This window comes from Oreochromis aureus, linkage group 9 (genome assembly GCF_013358895.1).
Source record: "Oreochromis aureus strain Israel breed Guangdong linkage group 9, ZZ_aureus, whole genome shotgun sequence".
Lineage (NCBI taxonomy): Eukaryota > Metazoa > Chordata > Actinopteri > Cichliformes > Cichlidae > Oreochromis > Oreochromis aureus.
The window spans coordinates 15,157,249-15,183,008 of NC_052950.1; the positions used below are offsets into that span (position 1 = coordinate 15,157,249).

Sequence of the window (25,760 nt, forward strand, 5' to 3'; positions counted from 1 at the left end):
TGTTAATATAAATTTTAAAAGATCGGTTTCAACACTGTTAAAGAGAGTATGCATCTAATGTGAAGTCTTTTAATTCTTGCTTTCATTAAGTGGAATAAAATGCGAGCTACAATGAATCACAGTCGCATAGTCCCAAGCCTATAATCATTCAATCTACACTACTACAGCCCTTAGATCTCTCTGTCTGTCACCTGCATGAAGCAATGACCTCATCCATCCTGGAATCTCATCACCTACTTTCACACACTGCAGCGAAAAATTTCAGACAGCAAGAAAATTAAACTGAAACATCCAATGATAATCGTTTTCAAAGCAAATTGCATTCCTGTAGCTGCTCATCACTCCGCTGGGAGTACTTTAACATAACACATGCTTTCGTGGTGGCATAGAAAGTGATTGGAGCATCCGCTAGACTCCTTGCTCATCACTTACACACACACACACACACACACACACACACATGCATACATGCACACAGTGTGCTCTGCGCTGATTGAAAGCAGCTTAGCTGTGTCTAGATCGACAGTGTCGAGGTTCAGTCTTGCCCTGAGTATGTGACTGAACTACTAACTCTATAGTACACAATCCCAGTGTGGTTCTTTCGAGGTGCTGCGGCTGTACTTTAAAAAAGAAAACAGAAAAACAATCCTTTTTAAAATTTTCTCCCTTAATAACAGGTTAACAGTTAAACATTGAAGCGTGTTAAGAATTCAGACGAACACTGATGGGCACGATGTGGTAATTTGGATTTAAGAAAAAAAAAGCCATCAATGAGTGATCTGCGGGGTGGGGAGATGAGGAGAGAAAATAGATGAAGTTTACAGATTAGGAATGAGAAGTAGAGCCAGAAGGTACGTTGACAAAGATAACTTTGATGAGTGAAACTTTTTCATGTTGCCTTACCGCCTCAGGGCTCTTTTCAAGGTACATGCACTTGATAGCCGCACGTAAACAGACGCAGACTTGCATACCAACAGACACGCATGCACCACTGAGATCCTGTCAGATCAGCTAACTACAAAGGCTTCACACTGCACTACAAAAATCAACATTATTCAGTCTAACTCATCTGTCCATTCCAATACTGTATAGCTTTCCTTACTTCCCAAAGGTTCTCTCACAACTCACATCCCGCAGAGGGATTTTTTTCTACTTTTGTTTGCTTTTCGATATCAACCTTGTCTGCAGGTTGCACTAATGAGTAGCAAAGAACAGGACATGTTCTCCTCAGGAGGACTGCAACAACAACAAGGAACCACGCTAAGCATTAGTAGGCAGTAAGCAGTCGGCATCAGTGGGGTTATAACTCTACCTCTACTACTAATTCTCAAACAGAAGATCTAGATACTTGTGGATGCAAGTATAAAAGTATAACCAGGGGTGCACATAAGTGGTCCGCAGGTGTGCATTCGCTGTCAAAATAAAAGACGCGCACCAGATAAGAAGTTGCAACGCGCGTTTGCGTACATAAGATTTTCCGGAGGAGGACAGACATTTGTTTAGAACTCTTAAAGATGTCGAAGAAGCAAGCTCCTTTAAGCAATTACTTTGGCAAAAGAAGCGCGTATTCTCGGAAAAGTGGTTGCAGGAGGTGAGCTGGCTTCAAACAAATGATGAACGCACAGAGATGTGGTGCAGAATATGCAGTGAAAATCCCACTCTAGCGGACAAAAACAGTGCCTTTTATATGTATGCAAATGCGCAATGCAACTTCTTATCTGGTGCACGTCTTTTATTTTGACAGCGAATGCGCACCTGCGGACCACTAATGTGCACCCCTCAGGATAACTATAACTATGTGTATACAAAAATTACTGTCTTTACTTTGGCATCGTGTCTCAATTTATGCAGAAAAGGCACCTTTTGCCACTAGAGGTGAAAAGAAGAGTAACTTTTCTATGCTTTTGTAGGCAAGGCCTGTTGGCTGTCCATCTGCTGGCACACTTTGCTCACTGCACTGAGAGTGTGTGATTATTCTGTTTATTCCATGGGTAGCAGTATTTTAATTCCAAAGGTTGGGTCCATTTGACAAGAATAGAAGGACATGGAAAGGTGGCAAAAGTCAGTCAGTCAGTTTGTTTCTGAGTGACCAGCTTTTATCTTTGGATGAAAAATTTTGAACCTGGGAGTAGTTTTGTCCAGAATGACAGCGCCAGCACCAGGGGTCAATGATTTGTATGAGTATTAAAATGATGTGAATCATATCTTATGGCTGTAGTCTCCATATCTCAACCCACTTCAACACCTGTGGGATTATTTAGACCGATGTGTTCAGTAACACTCTGCATGCCCAAAATCAGGGGATCGAAGCAGCGGTTATATTTAGGTAGCATGGTGTATCATCCATCCAGTAAAAAAGGGACTTGAAATGTGCCAAATCACATCAACGGTCACCTCAAGGTGCTTTATATTTTAAGGTAAATACCGTAACCCAAAAATCAGAGAACCCATGTGAGTAAGCACGTGGCAATAGTAGGAGGGAAAAACTCCCTTTTAACAGGAAGAACTCTCAGATACATTGTGAACACATTGTGGAAAATAGCAAGAGATTATTAATAACTAATGATTAAAATAATAACTAATGACTGAAATATCAACTGTAAGGTGGACTGAAGCTTTTCTGGCAGTGCATGTTAGTCCTGCACCTTATTATACAGTCTATATGAAGATTTTTTTTTTAATCATAACCATAACATCCATTTGTAAAGCATTTTTCAGAGCTGCCAAATGGCCTGCGTCTTTTACATTTCAGTTTGCTCTATGAGCGGCCTCCAAGAATGACTCAGGACCAAAGTCAGGATAGTAAAGCATGAAGAAGTCAGCAAAATATTTAGACACCCTAAAACCCTTAAAGGTGATCATCAAATATTTGGATCTTTGGTCACTCTGAATATTCGGTCACTCTTTGATGGCGAGTTGTTTGACGCACTATCCATCATATGAAGTGTACAGAACTGCATGCAAATGTTGAGATGCTTAATAACTGCTTTTGAATGCTGGAAACTCTACTGGCTAATTCCAATGCTTGAATTTTTGTTTTGTTTTTTTAATTTATTGAATTATGCATTAAAGCCTAAAATGCCAGTTTTGTCAGTAGCTGCCATCAGCACTGAAAATGGAACTAGCCTGTTATTATTTTTGTGCACACGCTCATCAAAGGCCTAGTTGCTAGCATCTGAGATAACAAAATGAGTGAGAGGCAGAGATATGAGTCAGATGCAATAAAAGTCAGTTGTGCTGGTGGGGCTGGCAGTGGATCAAATTCAATTTCCCCAAGTTTAAAAAAAAAGGGATAAGAAGCAGTGGACTGTTTACCTCAGGGTGCAGAGGCCTCACTTCTCTGCTATCAGGGCTGCAAATCTTAAAGCCATTTAGACAAGCGACTGTTTAGTTTAAAGACAAAGCAGAGGAAATGTGGCAAGACAAGTCAGCATGTGGTAATTTGAATCAGAGAGAGAAACGAGAGTCAGAGAGAAATGTAGGACAAAAGAAAAAAGGCAGAACAGAGAGCCAGAGAGAGGGGGAGAGGGGGGTTGAAAGAAACAGATACTGTTGTTAGATAAAGAAAGTAGACCCACAAAATATAATGACAAAGCTCACTTTGATACATTGAGATTATCTGAGGATTACTCTAAGGTGAGGCGTTCGCATGCGAACATAAAATACCTGCTGACATGTACACCCGGGCATACAGAGTGCAGCAAACAGAGCAGAGTGTTTGGTTTTCGAGCAGCCTGTGAGGTCTCGTTAGGTTAGCTCGCTATCAAAGGCGCGCCAAGGCGAGATTAAAATAAGTTCCCCATCTCGCCATCTCTCACTTTCCCTTTCTCTCACACTGTGAGGGTTTAGAGATGAAAGTCAGGAGTCCCTTCAGGCGGCAGACGGCTCATCTCCGTTTCCTCTTCTCCTCTCCTCCAGTTGCTTCTCTGGTTGACTCAGCGGTGTAAATGGCTTGCTTCACCTGAGACGCGGGCCAGACGAAAATTCAGCAGTTCACTTAATAATGATGTTAAACAATTTATTCAAGAGGAAAATTAGCATTTCTTTGCACTTTTTGTTCAGTGTTAAATCTGTGATGGGAGTATTTTTATCCCTTAGACATCATTAAGGAAACAGAGGTGCCACGAAGGTAAAAAGGCTCTCAGTGCACTGTAAATGAGTTTGCATATAAACAGCACATTGGCTAAATTAGATTCTTTTTGAGCACGTAGTCAGGGAAATAGATTTCACCCTTTGTTAATTTTCTCTTTGCCTAACCCCTGGTTACTTTGCTTATGTAAGCTTTGTGTGACTTTAGAGGCAACAACTGCGTTTTCTAAATGGCAATGTGTTAAAAAAGAAAGAAAGAAAAAAGGAAAGAGATCCCAATGACTGCAGTTGTAATTGACAAAGTTTGGTAAAATGAGGTTTCTTCCCAGGCCGTCTTCCTCAGTGGATCGTTTTGTGGGGGTTTCAAGACTCAAGCTTCCCTCCGTGGTTGTGCAGCCAATTTGTTTTCTCAGATAAAAGTAAATAAGCTGAGCGCAATTTAATTGTGCCCCATTATCCCACCCTCCAGTCACAGAGGAAAACAAAACCCACACAATGCTCCACTGAGACCAGGCTTTTGGAAGGAATCAAATTAGGATATGTTGTGTGTCTGCATGTGTGTGTGTGTGTGTGTGTGTGTGTGTGAGGAGAAAGAGGGAGAAAATAGTCTTGCGCAGCAGTGGGTAGAAAGAAATTTCTGTATGGCAGGACTCTACTGATTTAAACCTGTAAACAAGCACTACCACACACATACACACGTAAATCTCAGGCCTTTAGTGACAGTCCCGCTCAGCTCCCAGCTAACAGGCCGTGACAGCTATTCAGCACATCAACGCAACAAATGTCCAGGAACAAAAGTCATTGTTTCCAACCAACCTCCTCTACTCCAGTCTGCTTTCTGCAGACTGGTTCATGCTTAGATACAGTCCTCCTGTGGGCAGGGAGAAGGAAAGAAGGAAGATCTTGTTTTTTGTTTGTTTTTTTTTATTTCTAGAACACACCGAAAACCAATTTGTTGGTTTGAAATTATTCTCATCAATAGCATCGGCTGCAGCTTTCAAGCTAATTAGAAACTTCATTGAAACAGCAATAACAAGTTAATTATGTTGCAGGGATATTAAAGTCGTGCATTCCCTCCTTCTATCACCCTCTCTGCTCTCACATCTCCACTGATGCTCCTCTTTGTAAACATGCTGCTCGCCTTCCCCCCGCCCTTTTCAAGTTCTCAGGAATGCCTTTGAACCCCCCACAGACTTTTGAAATTGCATATTATTATTAGGCATCATTTGTGTCATCGTTTATTTCTAGTGCTGGGAAGAGCTGTTTGTTTGCAGGATAATTGTAGAAGATGACTTTTCAGACGTGACTAAAACGAAAATATCACAGCTTTCCTGAAAAGATGTTTGAGGTAGTCTGACATCTTTAAAATCATGATAGATTTTAATGTTCGAGTGTTTATAGAATAGATACATCTAAGGTGATGTTTTTAACAGGGTTATAGTTTATAGCATATGGTAAGAAGAAGCGATAGATGTAGGTAATGGCCTGTTTTGTTTGGGGGTTTTTTGGTCCAGAGACATTTCTAACCCTCAGATTTTATGATCATTGTTTGAAGAGTGTAGTTATATATGATGTGTGTAGAAACGCCAGAAGAAAAGAGAAATCAGGAACACCCTCGGGTTAGTATTTGACGCAATATCTGTTCATCCTTTTTACCTGATTTTTGCAAAGTGTTTTTAATTAATTTTCACCGACCTGATCAGGATTCATGGGAATTTAAAATGAAGGATAATCAAGGTATGAGTATGTGAGTGGTTTCCTTGTTACTAAGCTACCATATTTAAAGCTTTCCTGGCGTTTGGAAACCACAAGGGGGGACCATTGAGCTTCTGATTGTGCTGTGTTGCTTTGCATTGCCTGACAGCAATGAATTACCATCTTTTGTTCATCATCTTGTGTACTCTGCTTAATGTGCTGATGCAGATCTTAGCCTGGGTCTTTTCAAAATGCTTTGGTCAGTAGTTTTAGTCTAGATTCGACTCCACAAGGATGCTAATGGATCTCTCTCCCTCTCTCTTTCCTTCTCACTATCTCTTTATATCTCTGTCATGTCTCAGCTGGATCATTATCCTGCAGTCAGCTACAACCTCCCTGAAGCCTCAGATACACAGTTCAACCTGGTCAAGACGCTGTTCTTGGGAAAGGTTTATGGTGAGTGTGTCACTTTGGCTAAACCTTTTCTGCTCACAATTGTGCATTAGGGTCATTTTTATATGTATTGTCTCCCATATATAAGTATAACACTCTGAAATTACACTAATGTGTAAATCCAAGTATCTTTTCATATACATTTAGAGTCCTTTGTCCTACTGAGCATATATGGAACTAACAAGCTCCTCTGACCTATGTTTTACTTGTAAGTTATACAATCTGAGAATAACAGACAAAAGATTCAAAACCAAACATTTCTGCACTTTCCCATGGATATTATGATAGTCTAATATTCTTTATGTTTTCACAAAGCAGTTAAAGTTATGACTAGTTTTAATTTATAAAGCTTTCTTCCTGGGGTAGCTTTTCTGTTGTTTAACTACTTACAAAGTAAGTGTTTTGTAAGACCGGTACAGAGTAGTTTCCCCAACACTCTCCAAGAATGTGATTGATTAGTTACTCGGGCAAATATATACCACACTTTTCTAAATCTATCTATCCGCTGTGTGAAGTAAATGTACTTTTATATTTTGTCCACTAGAGAACGCCAAAGACCTGTATAGTGACTTGGCTTTGCCTCATTCATCTTCTTCTGTTTGGTTGTACATGTACATGTGGCAGATCCAGTGCTGTGAAAAATAATATTTTCCCAGGATTCTGTTCAGTCCTGGGTACTCCCTGTGATTTATTAGCTTGTGGAACCACATTTCACAGCAATATTTTGAAATAATCAGCCTCCGACATTGTTGTGGGGGAATTTTGACCCTTTCACCTTGTTGAAGTTCATTGAGGTTTGGCGATTCATTTATGCAAAGCTTTCTTAAGGTTCACAGTGCTGCAGTGTGTCAGTCAGATCAGTCGTGTTGACAGGGCTTTGGGTCATTGCAGCACCTTAGTTTATTTCTTTTTCAGCCATTCTGTTGTAGATTTGCTGCTGAGCTTGGGGTCATTGTCCTGTTGCATGACCAAGTTTTAGCTTTTGGACAGATGGCCCCACATTTGACTCTAGAATACTTGGTATACAGAGAAGTTCATGGTGGACTGCAAGGTGGCCAGGTGCTGTGGCTGCAAAACAAGCAGTAATCATCACCCCTCCACCACCGTGCTTGACAGTTTGAGATGTTCTTCCTGATATGTTGCGTTAGGTTTTGGCGATGCACATCTCCGCTTTGGTCGTATCTGTCCTAAAGACACAGTTCCAAAGTCTTGTTATTTGTTCAGGTGCAGATTTGCACATCTGAGTCCAGCTGCCATGTTCTTTTTACACAGGAGTGGCTTTCTTTTGGCAATCCTTTTAATCATAACTTTTTGGTATTTTTCTAATTGTATACTCATGAACTTTAACATTTAACATGCTTACAGAGGCCTGTAAATTCTGAGATGTAGCACCTGAGGTTTCTGCATATTCGCTAAGCATTGCACGGTCAGACCTTGTGCTGAATTTGCCGGAAAGGTTGTGATATTATTTTAACACATGACTGAATGCTTCGAACGAGCAAACTGTCCGGATTTCTGCCTTTACAGAGGTGCTCACACTTGCTTATTCTCAATTAACCAAGTGCATTTGATTAGCAGCACGTGGCTGCTACTTACACTAATTGCTATGTTAGCGTTAAGCATGTCATAGTCCTGTAAAAACATTCTTTTTCACGACTGTATTTTTAAATATGCAAACCCTACTGGGTGGTTTTTGGATGTGCCTGTTTGGATCTTCCCAAATAATTTAGACATTCATCAGTATGGATTTGACATACATTTTAGTTTGTTTGTTTTTTTAAATGGCTTAATCTTTTTTAGATTTTCAAAGTGGCATCCTTTGCTGCATGAGATAGCCTTTATTAATCCCACAGTTGAGATTTTCATAATATCAGTTGGTTTTATTCGATTTTACAGTGACTCGTGATACACTTTATTGTCGCCACCCCCTCCCCCCTTTCTCCTCTACTGCAAGTGGAGAGAAAGTCACTGAGGTTGAAGTAACATGTGACTTCTCTTACCAGCCAGAACTACTGATGCTGCTGCACACACCACAAGAACCGAGAGGAATAAAACACCATCATCAATCTTCAGCCAACTAAACCAGCACATATGCTTTAAGGACAAACAAGTCCTGAGATGTTTGTTTATAACCAGGCTGACACATCAGTAAACCGAAATGTTAATTTTCTACATTGTAGCAAACATCATAACACTAAACCACAGAGAGAGAGAGAAAAAGAAGAACAGAGAACAAATGCGGGTGTTTCCACATCTCATCGGATCTGCTCCACTTCTGTGTTTGGACCGCAGAGACAAGAGAGGCAGTCAGACAGCTGAGCTATCAGATTCTCTGTTTGTGGGAGAAAGCCACCCTGTGTTTGGTGCAGTGCTCAAACGCACACGCACACACTGATCACAGAGACATCTCCAGTGTCACCTCACAATCTGTTGATTGTGGGATGTGATTAGTTAACTAGGATAATGAAGGAAGAAATATAATAAGTAGACATTAGAGAAGCATAAAAGGGAAGACATGATCACACAGATCCAGACACCTTCATGATCATCAGTGTACAGTGAAGATAGGCTTTTTTCTCAGGTAATTAACAGCACCAGAGTCGTGCTTCAAATTCACAAACACTATCAGATAAACACTATTAACTGAGCCTTAAATCTATGACGCATTTACCTATTCACTGCTCAAAAAAATAAAGGAACACTTTGAAAACACATCTGATCTCAATGGGAAGCGAAAACCTGCTGGATGTCTACACTGATATGGACTGCGTAATGTGTTAGGAATGAAAGGATGCCACATCGTTTGATGCAAATGAAAAGTATCAACCTACAGAGGGCTGAATTCATAAACACCTCAAAAGGAGGAAAAGTAGAAAGATGATGCAGCAGACGCAGTTACCGAAATTACATTGCAGCAAATCTGAACAGTACTCAGAAGATTGTTTGGCTCTAACACGCATGTATGCATGCCTAACAACCTCAGGACATGCACCTAATGAAATGACGGATGGTGTCCTGGGAGACAGTCTGAGGTGCGACGTGGTGGCGTCAGATGGACAAAAACATGAAGTCCCAGAGGTTTTCTATTGGATTTAAGTCAGGAAAGTATCAGTTCCTTCATCCTCCAAGAAACTGCCTGCATACTCTCCCCACATGAAACCGGGTATTGTCTTGCAGCAGGAGGAACCCAGGAGCCACTGCACTTGTGCCTGTAGTCCGTAAACGTCTGTGCATTCGTTCATACATATGCCTCACCAGGCTATGACTGACCCACCACCAAACTGGTCACACTGACCAATATTACAGTACACACGGCTTCTCCAGACACTGTCACGTCCATCTCATGTGCTCAGGGTGAACCCATTCTCATCTATGAAAAGTGGAGGCAACCAGAGTTGGACCTGCCAATTATAGTATTCTGTGGCAAATGCTAATAAGGCTCCAAAGTCCACAAGGCTGTTTGTAATAGCTCTTGCCTAATCTTAATTTTTTCACATTATCATAATGTAAGCTTTTAGATAGTATTTCACGTTGACTATATGATGCCAGACAACTGTTGATAGAAACTTTTACCCTGAAAACCATAAAAGCACTTACTATTACTGTTAGAGCTACAGTAATTGGTCAGTTCTTCAGTGAATCCACTGACAGAAAAACAACTATAGCTTTGATAACAGAAAAATCGAATTATTCTAATGTTTACATTACCAAAGAAAAGGCTCTATAAAAGCATTTAGTATGTTTGCTGCTCCTGCTGAAATCTCAGTTTCGTGTCCTGAGGTTTGCAGTGTTTGCTGCCCAGGGAGATTGTGCTAAAGTAGTATTGATCATGTAGTGCAGGGATGATTCAACACATGCTTCTGTAAATGATGAAACCTTATGCTTAACGTTACCGTATCCTGTGTATTTATGTGTGTGCAAGTAAAACAGTGTCCTTACATCAGCGCCTAAGCGGAGGATATTTATGGTTAGAGCAGGATGGAGAGTGCACGTATTTTGTTGCACATATCTGGGGTAATGGAGGGGGGAAGTAAGTCATCATAAAAGAAAAAACTAGATTTTAGTATCAAGACTTGGTTGAAGGTTAGGTTAAGTTAAGGGTTAGGTAACCGGTGGTTATAGTGAGGCGAAATCTGCAAGAAATTACTGCAATGTCCTCTAAAGTGACACAACTGTGTGTGTGTATGAATGTGGTAGGTGGGTGGGTTGATGTACGGCGTATGGGCCTAGATCTATGCGTCCCGGTGGAATAGATGGGAGAGATGAGTCATACATCAGCCAGAGCAGCGGGCACGCTCCAGACTCTGTCCTCTGTGCTGCAAATCTGTCAAGTGTCTGTGTGTGTGTGTTTGAGTGTGTGCATGGACCGTGTGTGAGTCTTTCTAAGGGAATAGATTCAGAGGCAAAGTCAGAGAGAGAAAGAGAGAGCACTAGAAATTGTGACAGTGTGAAAGTACTATCATAGAGAGATGATTGTAACCCTGAGGGTTAGTTGTAAAGGACATGTACATCAGTACCAGTCTGAACTTCTGATTTCTCTCTTCTATTCTTTATCCCCCTGGACTCTATTTTTCTGTTAACTGTCCACACTGAATGAATGTGTCCCTCCCTTAAGGTGATACCAATTATTTTACACTGGATTTAAGAAAGATTGCCATTTCTTTATGTGACAGCTTTATTCTGAAGAAGCTTCTATTTGCAGTGGCTCCATGGTGTAGTTGTTAACCCATTAGCCTTACATGTGAAAGATGTGAGGCAAACCCAGCCTACAAGCTATTGTACTTTTAGTCCAAAGTCCAAATAAATGGGAGGGTAGCATCAGGAAGGACATCTGGCATAAAATCTGTGCCAAATCAAACATGCAGATCCAGCCACTGTGGCGGCCCTTTTGGGAAATAAGAGAGCAGCTGAAAATACCTTCTATTAGCTGTTATTTGCAGACACTGGTCTACTTTTTCATATGCTTTTATTTCAAAATGGACCTGTTCTTTCCCTATAAATCTCTTTGGACTCTCCTATTAGCTGTTTTCAGCAAGATGTGATGTGAGACAGTTGCTGTGTCTGTAAAGTCTGTTATATGGATTTTAAGGAAATGCCTTTATAAATAAAGTTTATTAGTCATGTTACTATGTAAGCACCTGGAAAAACTGCACCATTGCATAAAAACAGGTTTATCTGTGCTCCACGTTTATCAGCATACAGTATAAAGTTGATGTTCACAAAACAGGATCTGCTGCTACAGAGTTCGCTTTGTTTTACTTCCTTTACATGTAATGATTTGCAAGAAAATAATATGGTGCAATGCAGAACTCTTGAGCCAGCGTCATGTCCTTACATTTTTTGTCCAACTAAAGACTTTCTTTTAAGTTTTTAAAGTAGTCTTGCTCATTAGCTCTCTTAGGTGACTCTGACCTGTGAATCATTTAAGCATGAGGAAAAACACATAACACAAGGGATGGACCAGTGTTGTTTCTGCTGATAACAGACTAGCAGATTAGCAAGGAATCAATTTAAGATTTAAATTTTAGTCACTTTTTTACTAACAGCCTGTTGCAAAAACACATCATTTGTTTGCATATTGTTAGCTGAATCTAATTGACAAAGGTAGAACAGTTTGATGGGTATAAAACAGTATTTTTGCACCAGCAAGGTGATTCCCAAATAACTGTCAGCCCAAAACTTGGCATATTTTGGCAGGGTGTGCAGTATGTACTTAAATGATTTGAGGATACTAGGCAAATGGATTACAAAAGACAAGGGACATGAGAGATATATTAAGATCTTTCATTGATCTATCACTGAAGACTCATGAGAAATAAATAGACACTTTATTGATCCCACAAGAAAATGGTTTCAATGGGAGGTTGGCTGTCAAGAAGCCATTCTTGAGGAACAGAAACATGGAGAGGTGTGAAAATTACACAAGAACTGGACTGAAGATCAGTGGCAACAGGGCTCATGGGGTGGAATTTTTCTTTGCCATCTAGTAGTGTTTTATATTGTTGATTATACTGATTTGTTGTTTTGTTTTGCATTGTTACATATTGATAAATGTTAGAGTGCTTTTGGGGTTGTTGGTGCCCACTTGTAAGAAAAATTGGAATTCAGACAGGGGGCAGGTGCTAATAAGAATTTATTCTTCTTCCTGCTCCTTTTCACCCATGGCTGCAGTGCTATATTAATGGGAAGGAGGATTTGTATGTAATGAAATACTGTTGAATGTGTGAAACAAATAAATAAATGAATGCAAATGTGAAAGATTTGGCTCAAATCGTCATCAGTATGGAGAGAAAATGTCAGGAGAGAGGTACAATGGTCAGTCTCTACAAACAATGTTTAAAAACTGGTGAAGGGTCTGTCATGATTTGGGGCTTCATTGGTGTCGGTGGGATCTTGTCAGCATTGATGGAATTATTAATACCATCAGATCCACCATGCAATACCATCTAGAAAGTTTCTGATTGGCAACGGCTTTTTTGTTAAGCACGTCAGTGGTCCCAGAACAGTCCCAAACACCCTGCAAATGCTCTAAAAGCATACCTGAATAAAAAAACAGAAACACACACACACACAATGGAGCACTGTCAGTTATGGATTGGCCTCCCCAGTTCCTGGACCTCAACACTAATGAAGCAGTGTGGGATCATCTTAACAGAGAACAGAAAAAAAGGCCAACATCGAAAGAAGCGCTTTGAATGTCCTTCAAGAAGCCTGGAGAACTATTCTTGAAGTCTACTTAAAGAAATGACAAGAAATCTGCCTCGCACAGTTCAGGCCGTGTGGAAGAAAAAAAAGTGGTCATAACATTGCAGCATACTGAAACACCAGTGTATTAGTAAATCATTTGAACTACTGTCCTGCTGATGACAGTTTTTTGGAAAGGTTAATGGCTCATCACCCAGTTCTATGCAAGACTGCTGATTATGCATGCTGTTGGCCAATTTCTAAAGCATGTCAGGATGAAGTGCAATCAATTTCCTCTCTTCTAAGCATCTTCTCAGAAACTGCCTTTTGGGGTTTTTTTCTCTTTACATTTGGATATACAAGACATCCTGACGCTGGGGAAACTTAGTGTTAGATGAGGCTGCTGTCTGTCTCCATTTCTATAATCTGAGTGTGCCTTTTTTGGTGCCCGCTGTTTGTGTGTGATAGGATGACATCATACTGTCCTCTGGCTGTTACCCTTAGTTGTACTTGTACCGGTGAGTCCTAATCCATGCCAGTATTAGTCCAGATCCAGGTTTTCTCCAGCTGCTGTCTCAGAGTGGGGGTGGGACTGCACTGCAGACAGAGAGAGAGAGCGGGCAAGAGAGAGAGAAGTGCTTGCCAGTGTGGTACTGTGCTAAGAAAATCCACATAACAGGCAGAAAGAACATTTAAAAGAAGAGGAGAGGAAGAAGGCTTGCTGAACAAACTGCCTGTAGACAGTGACGCAAACTCCACATAGGTAACTACACTCTGATGCATGCATGTTTCACCATTTGTTTGTGTTAGTCCCTGTGCATGAGTGTGCCAAGGTTTCAGCAGTTCAGAGTGAGTCATTTGAATATGAACCGCAAATTGAATTTGCAGCAGAGGTAGCGAGGTAGATTCTTTCTTTTTCGTGCTTTGAGCAATTTTTGATGCTTTCGAATTTACAAGGAAATCCACCCGCTGGATTAATTGGATTGCGGGAAAATACACAGGAGGAGAAATGAGCTGTCACAGAGAGCCTGGCATTAATTTTTTTTTTCCCTGCTCTGTTTGCTAATGCGTGTTTTCTGTTATGGCTGTTTTTTGGCTCATTGTCTGTACATCCCAAACATCCTGATGAAGCAAAAAGCTAGATTTGGAACAGATGAATATGACTGTGTGTGTGTATGTGTGTGTGTCTGCATGTGTGTAGTCAGTATGGGCAGATGTTGCCATCACAGGTGCGTTTGCCATGTCAAAAACACAGATGGTCTTCACCTGTTTCTCTCTACAACCCCTCTCATCATCCTCTACATCACAAATGCCCTTTTTACACGTGTCCATTTACTGCAGCTCATTTTATTTATTTATTTATTTTTTCTAATGCTCCTATGAACAGGAGGCTATCGCATTTGCAAAAGTACTACAGTTCCCAAATACTGCAGTAAACAAGGACCAAAAATTCAAAAAGCAGCTGTGCTCAAGGTTACATGTTTTTTTTCTTCTTAAATTTAACAAGATTTAATTTTCGCTTCTCTCTCCATCTTTCTCACTCTCTCTCTCTCTCTGACCCTCCCTGCATCAGCCATGACCAACAACCAGACAGCATGTGTGTGTGTTTGTGTGGTTCAAAGGGTGTGGTTTGTGGATTCACATCAGTGTTATTTTTGATGCATCTCAAATGCTCCATACTTTCATTACCCACCTCCCCTATTTTCTCCTTCTGTCACCCTTATATCAGCTTCCATTTGTTTCCATGGCAACTGTGTTTGATCTCCTCCACCCCTCCATTTGAGGACCCTTCTTGTCACTCCATTCCTTTCCTACTCACCCCCCCATACACACACACACACACACACACACACACACACATCAGAGACTTTTCTCCCACCCCCTATCTTCCCCTCATGTCTCTCACCTTTCCATTTACCACCACTTCTTCTTGGAGAGGCAGCCACACCCTCCCTCCCTCCTAGTTCTGCAGTTGTCTCCATCCTGCCTTCTTTTTTTCATCCAACTTCTCGTATTTTTTCTCCTCTTCAGGCAATTCTTCCACCTCAAAACACATCCCCTACTTACCCATTATCTTCACAGCAGGCCTCTCCTTGCAGCTTTATGTGCTCCCTCACCTTTTGAATTATGCATATGATATCACCGGTCACATCTGATCAACATGCTGACCTTGTTGCAGTCGTGTATGCGCGTGCACTAGCAAGCATGTCTTTAGGTATATTTACAAGGGTGGCTTATATGAGACAATACAACACACGCTCTGTGTATCGTATGATGCTACATTAAATCATTCCAGTCTAAAGCATAATGGATTATGCTCCTCTGTTTTCTAATTATGTTAAGTGTGTGGAAAGCTGTTTGTTTGTGCCCATGTTTTATTGATTAGTCTGGGAAGCTCCATAAGACGCCATCAGGGCAAGCTAAAGAAGCGATTACAAGCCGCAAGGTTGTGGTGACTGGCTCTGACAAGGTGATATTACTTGTTAATGATCACATATTAATCTGTTGTTAAGCACTGGAGCCAAGCAACTCACCCATTAGAAATCTCTGTTTACCTAATGTTCAGTTTGTCCTGAACTGAGATGCTGCATGATTTTATTTGATAGAATAATACTATAGTTGAGTCTAAGGTTTATCCAAATACAGGAAGCTGACTGATGCACAAAGGTTGTTTTCTTGCAAGGTAAAAATCAGTGGAGTGTTTTCTGTACTAGTATCACTTATATAATGGTGTCGCCACGTTAACATTAAATAGAAAGCATGGTGTAAAATTTGTGATGTTTAAGAATAATGTTCATATCGTTTAAACTACAAGCATGCTGATTTCTAAGGGAAGCTTGTCAGCTATTCTCTCAGTGCATTGCATATGGCATTATGTGGAGAGGAGCCTCCCAACGGAGAGCCTATTAGTATTCACACACAGACCTCTGCAGTGATCAACACATGTTCAGGCACACAGGAGAGAAAGAGCTTCATTCATATTCATTTTACGTGTTATCAGTAATCTGCTGGCTGTGTTTACTTTAATACTGCAAGGCCCTTGTTTCCCTCCTGTGCTTGTCTCTCCACCTATTTTGCACACCCCCACACATATGCAAATTCCTACAGTTTCACCATCCGAGGCATTTTCAAGGTGTGAAGAGAGACTCGGATCTGAGACTGTTTTTTTGTCAGTTTCTGCAGAAAGAATTGACCGAGGGATGCAGAGCTGCAGTTCAGTTTGAGTGCGTCTGTACACGTATAAAAATGAATACCTTCAACACAAAACTGCCGAGCCCATCCAGTGTCTGCATAATTATTGTTTTCCACCTACAAAGACAAACTGCACAGAATACAAACAGTGCACGTGTCTGTAGGAGGTCTGCTCAGCTGAATACTAAGAAAACTCACGTAGTGCTTGGCTCTGTTCCTGGTAGCACAATCAATAGTGCACAAGCACACACATGTACAGTACATACTTGTATTGGACCCATGAAAATGGAATAAAGAGAGAGAATTGCATTATAAGCCATGTCCAGATACTCTGAACCCCATCATCTAACATAGCAGGATTCATTAAATAAACCAGTGCACACACACACACATACACGCACATACACAGAGCACTGTAGTTAGCCATTCCTTGTTCATCTGTGGGATTGTCCAGCGCTTTCCTCTGGGTGTGGCATGGTTGTGCAGAAGCATTGCAGCCATGCATGTTAAAATTTAAACCTGGCTTTGTCTACACACACAAGCAGAGGTCGTGTGTAGAGGTAGTACATTTTTCAGCTTCACAAAAGTGTCAATGGCAGCTTTTTTGTGTGTGTTTTTGTTTTTTTGAATTTTTCCAGGTTTGTGCCAGCATGGACGCTGTCTGAGAAAGTTTATTTCATGTCTACACAGAACTGTAGGTGTTAGAGGGATTTTTTGTTTTTGTTTTTTGTCTGCAGCCTGCAGACAAAAAAAAAGCATCTCTTCCGTTTTCTCTGAGGATATGTGTGTGAGTGTGTGCGTATACACATATAATTTGTTTCTTATATTATGGAGGCATTAATGTGTACAGTCATGCTGAAGGGATTTAGCTTCTTTTTGGGGACCAACACCAGATCTGCAGTAGACTGGCCATTCAGTTTTAGTGTGTAGATTCGATATAAGGGTTGGACACTAAGGTTTAACGTAAGGACTGGAGAAAACAGGGAGTTTGTCTAGACTCGTCTGCAGATTGTGTCTCAAGGCTCTTTTTCTCTGCCTTGGCTATGTGTTGCAATAAAGGGTTTTAATAACTGCAGGGCTTTTTCTCCTGCATGGTGTTTTCCATCACATGGGTTATAATTCATGCGTGGGTGTACTATTATGTTGTTCTGGTGATTTTTATTGGAATAACCTGACCTTTTTGAGGGAATTTTTGTTTTTTTGTTGTTTTTTTTAACGCTTGACCTTGGGCCATGTGAGCGCTAAAACAAACAACTGCTCAGTCGCCTCCGAATAACTGTTAGGGTTTAAAAAAAACATTTAAAAAAATCGATATTTCTCCACGCATGAAAATATGCCGTGTGCAACCTACAAACAGCCCTGAAAATCGACAGATTGAACAAAGATATTGGCCCAGCTGGACCGAGCTCGGCAGGCCACCTGCAGTTCAGGCGCTGATTTATGTGTGAGTCTGTGTGTTGAAGTACTTTTCGTTTGAAAAACAAAAGGGGATGAAAATCAAAGGATGGAGAGAGCGAGAGGGGGCTGGACTGAGAGGCAGCTGTATGAGTGCACAAATTGCTGCTTTTAAACAGGCACATCTGAATTTATCAGAATTGCCTTGGCAGTAAGTGGACCTCAGGCAATTTCCTAACCTCCAAATTATGGCAGTTATTACAAATTATTTCTGTCATGTGTTAGCACAGTGGACAACAAGAAGAAATCTAGCTTTTTTATCATTATTTTAACTTATATATGTGTTTATGATTATATACGGATTACATTTCAATGGCCTTAAAAAGAACGAGAGAAATGAACCCTCGTGTGGGCTTTCAACATCCGTTCGTACACACAAAAGTGTGATAAACATTTGTTATATGATTATAAGTGCCGCTTACAATAAGCAGAATGAGCAACGTGTATTGAAACCAAAATAAAAAAACGCTGAATATGAAATATCACCTCACTGCTGTGCTGCTAAATCAACCCATGAATAAAAGAGTGACTGCAGAAAAGCAGAGAGAGACAGAGAAACAAAGCCAGTGAGAACAGCGGGGGTTTTAATTCATTATTCATCCTCTAATTTGACATTAGAGGTCAGTGTGTGTTCCTCCTCTGTTTCCTACCTCCTCCGCCTCCTCCGCCTTGCCTTCACTCTCTTGTGTGGATTCCTAATCTGACCGGGCGTATTCAACTTGCAGAGTATCGTTTTGTTTTGTCTGTGCATCAGCAAAAACTGACGCCTACAAATGCTTGACTGTTCAGAACTGTACGTGGAGTTTGTTGTGTCTGTCGATTGTTTATTTTGAGCTCTGTAGTCATTTGTAGAGATCCTGATGTTTCTTCTCTCAGTATCTAATTACAAGTTGTAGTTCCAGATAACTAACTTGTCTCAGTAAACATTCAACAGATAGGTTCTTTAAAAGTCATCTGGTGATGACAGCTTCTCTCCAATCCTGTCTCTGTGCAGAAACTGGACACATAGACCCAGTCATCATCGAGCATTACAACACCCCGGGTTTCATTGGCTGCCTGTCGCGGGTGGAGTTCAACGGAATCGCCCCGCTCAAGTCTGCGCTCAGAACAGCCGTAAAGTCTCAGGCAACGCCAACAGAAAAGCAGCCTGCAGCTGCGTCACCTGCATCTTACCAGGGTAAACTGGTGGAGTCTAACTGCGGGGCATCACCTCTCACTATCCCACCAATGTCTGCTGCGACAGATCCCTGGCATCTGGACAAAACAGGTGAGTGGAACATGCTCAACATGTTGATTTTTCATTTTTCTCATTGAGAAGAAAAAGCAACGCTGTGCAGTCTGAACTGTTAATGTAGATGTGTTAGTTCTGGGTGGTAAAGGAGAGCTTATAGCCCCAAGTTTTTCTTCACAGCAGAGCAAGAGTTCATTAAGTATCCTCGAAATGCTAGTTTAAGACTTGTGTGTTTACATGTCCATACACACACACACACACGCAGACTAATGATATATCCAGCGGCAGTCTTTAGTATTTTTAGTGTCATCATTCTGGAAGCATCCGTTTTCCTCAGGCTCCGTGCCAACTGTGCCTTTGGGAGCGTTGAACTCTCTGAAATTGATCCAGTCCATCGATCTCGACTCCAGGTCCTCACTCGAAGTCAGCTCGCAGCCATCGGTCTACAAAGTGGATTATTATTTATGTTGCCTTAGGTTCTCTATAGATAGCTCAGATCTATAACTTATCGAGACCTCCCTCCATCCTTCCGCTTTTGTAATGATGATTGTGCGATGCCAAGTCGACTCTTTTGCGTTAGTTTCTTTTTGTTGGTGATGACATCCTTTCCCGTTTCTGTCAGTTTACTTTTCTGTGTTCTCACCTTTCTATTATGTTTTTAAATACATTGTAGTTTCATCCAATTACATCCAAGCACATGCAGGCAGCAGAGGTAACCATGATTTAAATTTCAAAACAATAAATAAGAAAAAAATATTTTAAAAAAACACCACCAGACAATGCACAACAATATAGTCCAGATAAGAAATACATAACATTACAACATAAAAATACATAAATAATAAAAAAAAAAATCCATGGTGCGATAAGAAAATACAAAGCAAATAAATATGAAGGCGTACACCATGAAATATGACATTTAATACATAATTAGCATAAAATGAATGCTCACAGATGTGGTCCCTCTTTAGCTGTTGTTTGAGATGAGCTTTAAATGTATTGAAGGTAGTATATTCTCTAATTACAGCTGAATTATTATTATAATCTCATTACCTTTAACTGCCTCTAGTAGAGGCTCTGGTAACTTTTCCATTAAAATTCAGTTTTAACATGATGAACTCACCCAATCAGGGTGGAGTGAGTCCATGTAAGGAGCTTATAAGCAAACTTAAATTAAAAGAAAAAAATTGAAAGCTTAAAATATTGTATTTTTGAAGTGTGACCCAATGATGGAAGGAAAAAACATTTCTAACACTTTTAATGTCTTTTCATCCCTCCACTGTAAAAGGCTGATGGGATTTTGCCGTCACCCTGCTGGGCGGGGACATGAGCACCCAGTTATGTAAATGCAATAACTTGAGAACCAATCATCGTAGTATTTTTTAAAAATCCATACCATAGGTGCATCTACTACAATTCTTGGACAAGTTCAAATCTTAGTGACCTCAACCTTGAGATCAAGGTCAGAGGTTAACATATCTGCAAATCACCTGGGATTTTCACATCTATACCATAGATGCATCTACTTGGAGGCTGAGTGGTAGCACTGGTGGTCACCAGTAATCACTGGAAAACATTTAAACAGACATTAATAACATGTACATGTAAATACATATTAGCCACCTAGCTTAATTGTTTTTTGCATACAAGGACCCTGGAATGTACCTCATATCTTCCTTTCTTACTAGTGACTTCTCGGCGTTAAATATAGTATCTCGTCCTACGGGCATGCGTGCCAGTCCACGCTTTGGAGAGCCAAAGCGTGGACTGGCATGTTTATTCTATATGAGCAAAAAAAATAATAGAGTAGAGAAAAATTCTAGCTGTATTTTCTGCTTAATTTGCCTGAAACTATGTAGGTTCAAATTATTGATTTAGATTGGGCCTTAACCCCTTTCTTTTCCTTTTCTTTTTCTATTTCTGAACTGACTTCTACTGACTTTCCCCCACCTGGCCCTCACCTCCTGTCCACTTCAGCGCAATACCCACTCTGATAATAATGTGAATAATAAAATAAAATAATACAACAAAACAAAACGAATAACAAGAGGCGCCTACAGAGACAATGTAGTGGTCGTCTTGGCAAAATAAATGCGCTTGCCACAAAAAAAGCATTCAGGCCATGATTCTGCTTGCTAAAGCTACCGGAGAGGATTTAAAAAGATATATATCTGAACTTCTTCTCCTTTCAGTAAGCCGTTTGATGAACCTAACTGCTGTCCTGCTTTATATTTCACTCCTTTTCTGCCCTCACAGCATCACCCTTTGATTCTTACTCATGCTTGTGACTTCCCAGGAGAACCATGGGCAGTGCAGCCTGCATTACAAATAGCTGACGGGCTCATAGCAGGGTGATGTTTTTCCTGTGTTAAAATATGCATATTGAGGTTGTGTTTGCACAGAACTGCTCGATTATGGAAGCCTGCAGAGAGTTAGCAGCTCTCTGCTGAGAGAAGTTATTGGCAATTTCAGCAATGTCATTTTACTTTTTTCCTTTATTACACACCACACCCTCCACTCATCTCCTTTCACATCCACTCATTGTACATCCAGGGAATATCACTGCAATTAAACGGTGGCAGTAGGCGTGTAAACTGCTTGAGCTCGATGAATGATTAATGAAAACCATGAAATGCATGAGACGGTGTAGTAATATATTTGTTTATCCATCAGCAGTAATTTTATATGCATCTAGCTGACCTTATCGTGTAATGTATGCATTGAAGCTGGACACAGAAGAAACAAATCACTGCCTATGTTTCTCTGTTAGTACTTTACAATTCAATTCAGTTTTACTCATTATGCACCAAATCACACCAGGAGTTGCCTCAAAGGGCTTCATACAATAATACAGAGAAAAACCCCAAAATTCATATGACCCCCATGAGCATGCATTTTGGCGACAGCAGTAAGAAAAAACTCCCGTTAACAGAAAGAAACCTCGAGCAGAAAGAGGCTCATGGACATGCAGCCATCTGCCACAACCCGGTCGGTTTGAGGGAAGGAAGACAGGACAAAGACTCACTGTGAAAGCGAGCTAGAGATGAATACAGACCATCCTGTTTTTGCTTTAGTACAGAAAATGAAAATACTGCCAATATTAATCACGAAACATTCTCCAACCAATTGTTCCTTTTGACTTTTAACTGCTGAAAATGATCAGAGACTCCATTACGCTCTGTGTTGTTAGAGATCGCACGTATATAAAAGGCACTTTCCTGATCTGCTGGGTATTTCCATGTGCACTGTTGTTTCAGCTTGTTTTTGTGTCTTTCTCTCATTCTTTGTTTAGATGCAGTGTTCCCCTTTAATGAGGAGAGAGTGATTCCCGATGGAGTCAACAGGGACTCTGCCATCATTGGAGGTACAAAGTGCCATTATCATATCATCAAGTTAAAAGTGCTTAAAGGTGGTTGTTTTTTTATTGCTAATTGATTTTCCACATTTAAGAGGTCTTTAAAGTTTTCAGTGAGTTTATTAATAATTTATTATATAGTTCTAAGTATAGCCTAAGTACTCTCTATAAATGGAACGGAGAGCAATTTTGGGTTCAGTATCTTGCTCTATCTTGCTTGGCATGCAGACTGGAGCATAGTGGGTGACCTTCTCGGCCTCCTGAGCTACAGCCACATGGTTGGCATTTATGTAGCACCTTTTGATCTTCACTAGCTTTTACTTTGGGAGGGGTAAGTGTCTTGCCCAAAAACATTTGAGCAGGGCTTTATCGCTCGGGACGGCTGTGGTTCAGGAGGTAGAACGAGGCGATCCCTGGGTACTCTAGTCTGCAGGTCAAAGATTCTTTGGGCAAGATACTGAACCCCAAGCTGCCACCTGATGCATCCGCTGGAGTGTTTGTAAATGTTAGACAATGAGTTTTGGTATGAAAAAAGCACTTGTATAAATGTGTGTGTGACTGGGTGAATGAGGCTTGTAGTATAAATTGTCTTGAGTGCTCAGTGCCCCTTTTACTATTTATTTGCTCGCTGTGCTTACACATTACAATAACCTGTGGTTGTGACAGATCGTGACCCAGATGAGCTGCTACATCACAAACATTCTGATCATAGTTAACTATTAAAAACGTCTGCTTTATACTTTTCAAGTGACAGTCAAATTCCTTCTTTGTGTCCAAAAACGACCAAAAACAGACTACAGTTCACTACTGTTTCTAATTACATTACAAACCTTGCATTACATACATTTTAATTACATTAATCTCCCAGTTGAGACGGCAGAACCAAGCTGTGTTTGCCTTTGCTTAGACATTGACTCATATGAGGAATTTCATGGTCGGAGCAGGTTGGTAGCAGTATTTGAAAAAGCCTCTCTGTCTCTACTGCAGGTATTATCGCAGTGGTGATCTTCACCATCTTATGCACTCTGGTGTTCCTGATCCGCTACATGTTCCGTCACAAAGGCACTTACCACACCAACGAGGCAAAGGGCAGCGGGGAGTCCGCCGCGGAATCAGCGGATACGGCCATCATCGGCACCGACAACCCAGAAACCATTGACGAATCAAAGAAGGAATGGTTCATCTAACAGCCAATCAGAAAGAACTCTGAGAGAGGGAAAGCAATGTTTCAGATCATCCGATGCCACAGAGATAGAGGAGGTTTAATTCAAGGCCAATCGCAGAACGGACGGAGGATTGACTATTCAAAAGGACAATAATCTCCCAGGGAAGGTTGGAAAAATGGGAAAGACTGTACAGAAATCCTTTTGTTTTGTTCTTTTTTTTGTATATCCAGAGTATTAGAAAGAGAAGGAAGGGACACTTATTCAACTGAGCACAGCTGTAAGAGACTGTACATGTATATACTAACCGGCTTGTCCTTCTTTGTATCGTGCTTGGGAGTTTTCAGGAGTCCTTTGAATACTGTATATGACAAATAATTATACTTACTGGGTCGTGTGATAGCAAAGGTTTATTGCCAGTCCCTGTTGCGTTTTGATTTTATATTTTAACAAAAATCTTATATCAAAAATGATCAAATCGACATGCCAAACCTCTGCTTTTGTTTTATTGTTTCTTTTTTCTTCTTCTTCTTCTTTTCATTTTTTATTGTTTCAAACTGCAGATGCACCAGTTTGTCACATAACTCATGTCGTGGTAATATAGAACTGATTATGGATGCCAAAAGTCACCTTGTAAATACGATATTATTTTCTCCCGTTTCTCGAAAGATTTATTTAGTGTCAGACGCATAAAGCAAATTAGAAATTTCATATCTATATGAGAGTGGCGCCACACGTCTCGTCTGTCGCATTATAAACGTGTAAAATATAGAGCTTTACGTTTAAATCTTATGACATTCGATTGTAAGGGACATTCCTTTCTGTGGAAGGGCACCGAGGGGTTTCTCAGTGCATGATGGGGAAATCATGACGCCATCATCGCCATCTTCTTCATCATCATCGTCACGGCAGCTTTCTTTGAATTTGGAATGAGTGAAACTGCGAGCCTTTACTCGTGCGGGCTTCACCATGTTTGTTTGTTTCTTTGCCAAACACTTGAGTCTTATGTCAGATTTTCATGTTCAATTTGATATTTGAGTTGTTTTTTTGTTTTGTTTTGTTTTTATACATCTGAAACCAGTGTTGGGCTGCAGTTTTAAAAGCACATGCATGCGTCTGTGCGTATATGCGTAGGTGAATTAGGGCAAAACGAGCTTTAGAAGGGGCCGTTTGGGCATGCGCGAAGACCAGACCAAACAGCTTGACTGATGCGTACTGAGTTTTTATCGATGCACTAAACTCTAGGCATTGAGTGGGCGAAGCAGCGTGAAATGAAAAATCAATTTATATCTGAAAAACACCTGGGACGAAGTTAAGAAGATAATTGGCTTATTATTCCAGCGTGCCTTCAAGGTGCTGAGCCGTTTGGCCTTGCCTCACACTACTTATCACAAACCTGCGAGAAAAACTTGACTGCTGCTGCACGAAATCTGACTTAATAGTGTTTTCAGGTGTTTTTTATGTTGTATTTAAATGGTGCTGTGTTCACTTACCCAGAAAAACCTTGGTTGGAAAAAAAAAAACATGTTTTGAAATTTGAAAAAAAAAAGCCAGACTTTCCAGGTATTTGTGCAGCAGTAGCAGCTTCAACGCACAAGCTTACACCTCCCCTCACACATGCACACAACAACATGCATGTTTGATGAAGCATGAGTCATTTGCTCGTTTGCAAGAACAACATGTTTAGGATGAGGAGGCAGAAACGAGCGCCACCCTGCAGCGTGGAACTGCGGTCCAACATGCATTCAAATCATGTACAAGATCTATTTATGTTTATGTTATTTTTATGTTTACCTGTTTACCTTACCATGGCTTCTACAGAACGACGTGTTACACCTGAAACCTGCTGCCAACTCTATTTTGTTGTGAAGTTGCTTTATTTTGTATGTCTGTTTGATCAAATTGCTCCCACGGCGCTCGCACAGTGAATCACGAATCGCCTCGTGATCGAGCGCTTGCTGTAGATCACTTCATGTGCGACATTAGGAGCAGCTGCTGAGCTCAGCTTGCCTTCTACTGAGGCCTCAAACAAGAATTCATCTGTTCTTACGTCGCATCCCGTAGGGCAAACAAGTGACTCTACCGATGCTTTGTTGTTTTTGGATTTTGATTTTCAGACTTTAAAATGTATAACTTCACCCTCGATATATGTTTTGAACTTAACCGCGATGATAATTGATTATCAGCGCAGACAGGCAAAACCTTAACCCACATGTTTTGCTTTCAGTTATCTTGAGTTCAATAAAGAGTGTTTGATCTTTAGTTTCTTCGTCTTCTTCTTCTTGTTCAGACATTCGCAGCGTAATGATGCACATCAAAGACAGTACTAAAGATATTCAAGGAACATTTTGTATCTTAGCCATGTAACCATTAAGAAACAGGGACTATGGAAGAATCTAACCCATTAGCTTTAGTTTGACTTATATAGGTTAAAATTATATGA

At 40.6% G+C, this 25,760-nt stretch overlaps 1 protein-coding gene across 1 annotated transcript in view; it reads left to right on the forward strand.

Moving 5' to 3' along the window:
• cntnap2a (contactin associated protein 2a) overlaps positions 1–25,579 on the forward strand; it is a 359,863-nt gene extending 334,284 nt beyond the window's left edge. The window contains exons 24-27 of the mRNA XM_039617641.1: positions 6,147–6,240; positions 18,563–18,835; positions 22,092–22,163; positions 23,142–25,579. Of these exons, the coding sequence (XP_039473575.1) occupies positions 6,147–6,240; positions 18,563–18,835; positions 22,092–22,163; positions 23,142–23,341 (639 nt within the window). The 3' untranslated portion in view covers positions 23,342–25,579. The remainder of the gene's footprint in view (positions 1–6,146; positions 6,241–18,562; positions 18,836–22,091; positions 22,164–23,141) is intronic.
• Positions 25,580–25,760: the final 181 nt, after the last annotated feature.